The 6549-nt window shown below is 38.5% G+C and overlaps 1 protein-coding gene across 1 annotated transcript; it reads right to left on the reverse strand.

Annotated features, from left to right (window-relative positions):
- Positions 1–984: 984 nt before the first annotated feature.
- On the reverse strand, positions 985–2746 carry LOC128483856 (E3 ubiquitin-protein ligase RNF152). The gene has a single exon (XM_053460158.1). The coding sequence runs from the start codon at positions 1845–1847 to the stop codon at positions 1020–1022; it is 828 nt and encodes a 275-aa protein (XP_053316133.1). The 5' UTR covers positions 1848–2746; the 3' UTR covers positions 985–1019.
- Between the last annotated feature and the right edge of the window lie 3803 nt (positions 2747–6549).

Below are 6549 nucleotides of genomic sequence, written 5' to 3' on the forward strand. Positions count from 1 at the left end.
CATTACAAATATCACCTCTAGGACTAGTGAATGCCCAACCCCTCCTATATATAATTTCTTAATCGAGTAACATTTTGCCTCATTCCTATTTTTTGTTGGGAAAACCTAATTGTCATGTGACATAAATGCAGGCACTGATAGGTTGCTGCCATAAAACAGAAAAGGCTTCCTAAAAGTTTATGTATTGTTTGTATGTGATCCAAATAATCTGACAGTTCTGCTGTTTATTTCCTTAACATGCTAGAAAAAGCAATAAATCAATGAGTCAGCACTAAGGTGTTGCTGAAGCCCTCTGACATAGAAAGGGTTAAACTGCCAACACAATTTTATTCTAATATATCAGAATATTAGAATAAATTTGTTTCCTTCTTAATTGAGACCCACAAGCTGGTAATAAATGCGTTGCTCCCATTAAGTTTAAAAGATTCCATTTTAAGTCATGGTTTACTTGTGCTTGTGATAAATGGTGTGGAAATTCGAATGCACGGAGAGCAGAAAGCAGATTCTTAAATAAGACAGACGAGTCTCCATTAAAAGGAAAATAAAGCACAGCAATTACCTGCGTTAGGTAGATTGTATCTCTTATGTAGCTCTCATTACAAGCTTCCATAAGTGTTTAGAAAACATATTACCTATACATACACGATCAGGACTGGATTATAGGCCTCCGGTGACAAAGAGATTCTTCGCACAGGCTGCCATGGAGTCATATATAACCATTTAACAGCCAGGAAGCTGTAGAGCAGTTCTCTCATTCTGCAACCCAATAATATATATATATGTGTAAGTATATATATATATATATATATATATATATATATGGCAAGGCTACACAACTGTTTATCCTTGCCCAAGAAGTTTAATCCATTTTTAATTGAGATGCCTGTGCTCAAGCTGTGATATCCAACAGTTGTAGAAATAAAATGCGCAGCCCTAGTACATAACATTATTGACGTTAGAGTTAAAGGGTATGTTTCCGTTGTCCTTGATGCCTTATATCTGTAGAACAGGTGGAGACTTTAGTGAGTCCGTTGACTGCCTGACAGTCCTCTGCTTCCCTCCCCAGGCTCTGGTCTATATTTCAGCCAACAGATAACCCAGGTGACCACCACTGAGAAGAGAGCCAGCACACTGGCTACTGACAAGCAAATAGGCCCTGCTGGGGAGGGAGCAGGGGCACCACTGTATCGGTTTACAAAAACCAGGCCAGCAAAAAGCAAAACCACCATTGCCAAGAATGAAAAAACAACACAAACACATCCTCCAGTAAGCACTGCTCTCTTGCAACTCTGGCATCTCTCATAACTTCTTCTCGGGGATGGAGCACCTATCGTTTGTGGTTGAGATAGGCCTGAAAAAGCTCCTTGGCCTCTAGAACCTGTGGTGGCTGCCGACATAATCTCTCGTCCAGGCTGCAGAGTGTAATGTAACTGAGAAGGACCATGGACCAGTAGACCACCAGCCCCAGTATGGTGATACTGTTGCCCACGCTGATTATAAGTTATGGGAGGAAGGATATCCTGGGGGAATGGATCATCTGGTCTCACATATAGTGGGAAGGCCTCAGCCACCTTAGTGTTTATCGGCAGTGCATCCACCCTGGAGTCTGGTACAATAGTGCGGTGCCGGCATATTGGGCAACAGAGACGCCATGGCCTATCCTCCCTGCGATGAAGGGTGTTTAAGCACTCCAGGCAAAAAGTATGCAAGCACTCCAGCAGTTTGGGGGCCCTCCTGTCCAGGTCAAAGTAATTGTAGCATATCTTGCATTCATATTCCTCATATGACAGTGTGAGATCTGAGCCCAAGCTGCTGCTGGTATGATCCATCACCACGTCCAAATTCATGCTCAATCCCAGGTCTAATTGTGAATTCTCAAGTCCTACTAGATGTCATTACAATAAACTGGACTCAGGAAAGATAATTATCATTGCTGGTACTAAGCTGATCAGCCTCAATGTGTACAGCATATTACAGTTCAGTATTCTTCAGAGGGACTTAATGTTCATAGTTAGAGCGGAATATAAGGTCATATATTGCTGTAAACATTATTCAGGGAGCTGGACTTCTTCATGGAGCATCACTAAAATAGTGATATTAAATCAACCCGGGCAAACATTATCCAGTTTGAGATGATTCTGCAGACAATGCCTCTTGACTAGGCCTATTTACATGCATTTAGATGCATTTGCAAGTGTCTTAGAGTCTGAATAATATGGCAGTGATCAGAAGAGAGTCTGGCTCACAAAGGAGTCAGCATCACCCATTGAAAGATATTGATAGCATCACCTACAGTACTCACTGTATCAAGTCACACCTGGAGTGGAGGCACTTCCTTTAGACATTCAGAATTCTCAGTCTCCTTGGTGCTTTTTCAGCTCTCCTACCCATCTCTCAGTGCTTTTCTTTGTCTCCTCCTTGCTTGAAAGATAAATTCATTTTTCCTCCTGGATCTCCCCAGATCCCTGTATCCCTTCTCCTCTTTGCTGGACAGGGAGAGATATAAATCCAGACAGCTTCAGGAGGACACACTCCCTTTCTTCCACTGCCTTTATGCTATTGTAACAAAGGCAGCAGCTGCTGATTGTGAGTGTGTCTGTGCTCTTGCTTGCTCTTCAGTAATGTGATGTAATGCAAGGTCTTTGTATGCAGGCTTTCTCTTGCTAATGTTCAGGATTGGACTGGTCTAGAGGAGAATCACATAGCAGAAGCATCACCTTTTCTTCTCCTTGCTCACAGCCATAGCCCCATACTGTAATATCTTTTTATGCATAAAGTGAGTATAAGGTAACCCCCTCCCCTTACAGTCTTGTGACTAGACATACATTGGCCACAAAAGCATGAAGGTAGGAAATGAAAAAAGAACAGTAAACAAAAACAAGATTTAACCCATTCCCAGCCAGGCTGGTTACATTTTTGGCAGAAATATTATTGGATCTGAGACAAAATCCTAGAAAAGGGAAAATATTACCATTAACTATACATTTATTAGATGATCTATTTATAATTATATTATTTCTTACTAAAATTATAGCGTAAATGAAAAGTGTAATGAACAGTTACATTGAAAACCCCAATTGGATAAAATTGTAAATGACAATGAAAATGTAAAAAAAAAAAACACTGATGAAATTAATTGATTTAGCACATATAGCAGATTTGACAGGTATTCATTAATTTACAGCAGCTAAGCTGTTCTGAACATTATATAACTGTTATATAAGTGCTGTGATGGATTTATCACAAGAGAAAACGCTGAATTAAAGTACCCATACTGCTCTGTTTGGGTAACCTGTGATCAAGGAAATAATATTAAAAAAAAGTCACTCCCTGACTTTGCTTAATATGTATGTGGAGCATGAGTATATATATATATATATATATATATATATATATATACATAAGAAGAAGCAGCAGCACAACAATACAATTATTCCATAATTTAAAAAAAACTGTATTTAAAACATGATTACAAAAAATATTTCAAAGAATAGTAGTTCTAGTTAGGAAGTGGAATGCATTATGAGATACATCATCTCTGAATTACACAGAAAATATAAATGCAGATTTTAACATTTTATTCAAATCAAGATTTACTACCACTATGTTAAAGCTAAAAGTGTTTTAGAACAACATATTGAATAAGTAGTTTTGTAATGCTCCTTTTTAGGTGATTGGGCCACTTTAAGTGTTTCCAAACCATTTCCCTGTGTTTTATGTAAATAGAAAGGTGACTTTAGCAGATATCAGTCATCTTAACCTTCAAGCACATTAAGACTTAAGTAATATTACCACTCTTTATAGCACACATTTTTCATGATTGCTTATTCCATGATGCATTTTAAAAAAAATACTACTATAAATGTATATATTGTTTATATACATGTAAATAAAAGATACACAATTAATCATTCTAAAAGCTTTCCTGCTTGCCTCTCCCTTTAATTTTTTCTTCTTGGAGAGGTTGATGCATGTTGTTGCCTAATGATATGGGTTCAGAGGCTTTATCCTACAATGGCACATTGAATGGACCTGTGTTTGAAAATTCAGTATGTTTGAAAATTAATAAATACATTTGCAAATACACTCCACAATATCATTTAAACGTTACTTGTTATAAAAGGTGTAGCTGCTAATCTGACCTGAAGCAATGAAATATTATACAGTACATAAAACCTCACATCAAATGCTGTTAGTGCCTGAGAGCTATAATGAACTTTAATACAAATCTATTACTTATTATCCTTATCACATCAAATAAAATTGTTGCATTCCATAACACACCCTGTAGTTTCTTGAAAAAAGTGTGAGGTTTATTTATGGTGGAACAGCAATTACAAAACACTGCTGTATTCTTGACTGGTTTCGGCAACCATTTTCAAGGTGAGCGGCAACATGTGAGTTTTATACACCAATGCTGACCATTGACGTGCTGACCAATGTAGTTCTTTAATTGATTTAAAGCCCCAAGTTTTAAAATCCAAAAGCTTCTCTGGCCTATATGTTCTATTTCATGTCATTGGCTTTGTGTGATGGGAGTATTGCCCCTAAGCCAAAAAATTGTAGAGGGAACCACTCTTGCTCTGCCTCTTGAAATGCATAGCTGTGGGGTTAAGTTCTTCCCTATATGTACCTGCAATTTTCTCTATATTGTGGATAGCATTTCTTTCTCTCAGTGTTCTACTGGTACACTCTGTACTAGTATGCTTTCCATGATTCATGCCAATCACTAACAGGAAAGTACTCCTATTCAAACCTATGGGAACACTTCTTGCACATGTATGCAGGGAGTCTAATTTGACCCTTCTGGAAATCTAACACAAGACATTAGTGAAGCTGACTGGAAGAGAGTACCGACGCATGCGCACTGCTAAGCACGGGGAGCATTCAATGAAGCGCATCTCCTGCAACACATGGAACTTCGGTAAGGAAACGCTCCATATTCATAGAGAAGATTCTGATTAATATCTCTATGGATTTGGATGCAAAAAGAGATCAGCATGTGTGGGTCCCCGTGTATTTGTGTCTAGTAACATTTGGTACATCTGTACTTGTGTGTTTAAAATGTGCAAGGTGTCAGGGAGGGGAAGCACAAGGATGCTTGGCTCGGGTATACTAGTTTATAAAGAGGTTAGTGTTCAGTTGAATGCTCAGGACTTTCTGTTTTTTTGCCAATTACGGGGAGCACGGAGCAGTCACCACAAATACAGAGGAGAGGCAGATGTGGCAAAGCAGAGCTATGCCAATGTTCTGTCACCCGGTTCTTATCACTGACGCAGGTTTCTTAATACAAGTCCTTCAAAACCACTTCAGGGAACAGCAGGGGGGCTGCATGCTTTTCAAAATAAGAGCTCGACCCCATAGTTAATGTAGAAGAGTAATTATATTTCATGAACTCATCTAGTCTCGGGAGAAGTATTTTTCTATTGTAAACCACTCCTGCTCCATTTGGTCCCCAGAACAAGACAAAGGCCATCCATCTACTTGTAGATCTCACAACCATTGGGTCATTCTGTCCACTTTCAGTTTGTATAGCTCTATTATTACACTTACTCACAAAAACCTACTTCACTAATTCAAATAAGGTTTGCTGTTTCCTGTATTTTTGGCCAAAATGTAAAATGTGTGGTCCTGGAGCCTAATTCAGTAGTTGCCATGGGAACACCTGAGGGCAGAATGTTCAATCTTTGTTATCCGTGCACGGACGACTGTTGTAAGTTTATTTTTATTGAACTATCGTGTAGGTAGTTTGTCCCTGATATATTTTTTTTATGTAAACATGCATTAAGTAAGTAAACATTTATCTTGCATGTAAATGCTGGACCTGAAATCATTCCTGTTTTACCTAGTTTTGTAGGTCTGCAATATCTGTGGTAGTTGAAAATTGTCCAGTATCTGAATTTTATGCATATTTCAGCCTTTTACTGTTATTCTTCAAAAAAAGGAAAGGAAATGTTGGAGAGAGCCTCTTTGTATCAAAGTAACACTTGCCTGGGAAAAGTTATAGCCAACAGCCCGATATCAATTTTTTACGCCCACAAGAATCCATAATAACAACTATTTTGTACCACATACTGTGAGCATTGGGGATTAGTCACTAAACTATTTCTTAAGTTATCTTTTAAGCAGGTTGACCTTATTGTAGCCCAGTGTTCAACTTTATAATGATGAGGGCCGCAGCCCACATACTATTTTAAAGGTTAAACTTAGGGAGGGGCTGATATTATTAATCACTGGAATGAGAATTTCTTAGTTGAGAGGTCCAAGTTTTATCTGAGTGGACTCAGGTACATCAACCCCATCCCTGATTGTTCTCCTGGACAATGTCCACAAACATACTAAGCAGTAAATCCCCACCCACCTTCCTTCCCAGTTTTATCCTGGTCAGTAAAGGATATGTTGACTGAAATGAGAAGGTTTGAGAGATAATAGAGCATGAAGGCTTTGTTCTAGGTCTCAGAACCTACTAGTTTCACCTCTAGGAATCTGTTCCACAACTGGGAACATTACTAATTACCATGTAAAGGAGTAGCTCCATGTTAAAAATGA

This window comes from Spea bombifrons, chromosome 3, assembly GCF_027358695.1.
Source record: "Spea bombifrons isolate aSpeBom1 chromosome 3, aSpeBom1.2.pri, whole genome shotgun sequence".
Taxonomy (NCBI): domain Eukaryota; kingdom Metazoa; phylum Chordata; class Amphibia; order Anura; family Pelobatidae; genus Spea; species Spea bombifrons.

Excerpts from the sequence above, each read along its gene's own strand:
- LOC128483856 (XM_053460158.1), bottom strand. The coding sequence starts at position 1,847 with ATGAATTTGGACGTGGTGATGGATCATACCAGCAGCAGCTTGGGCTCA.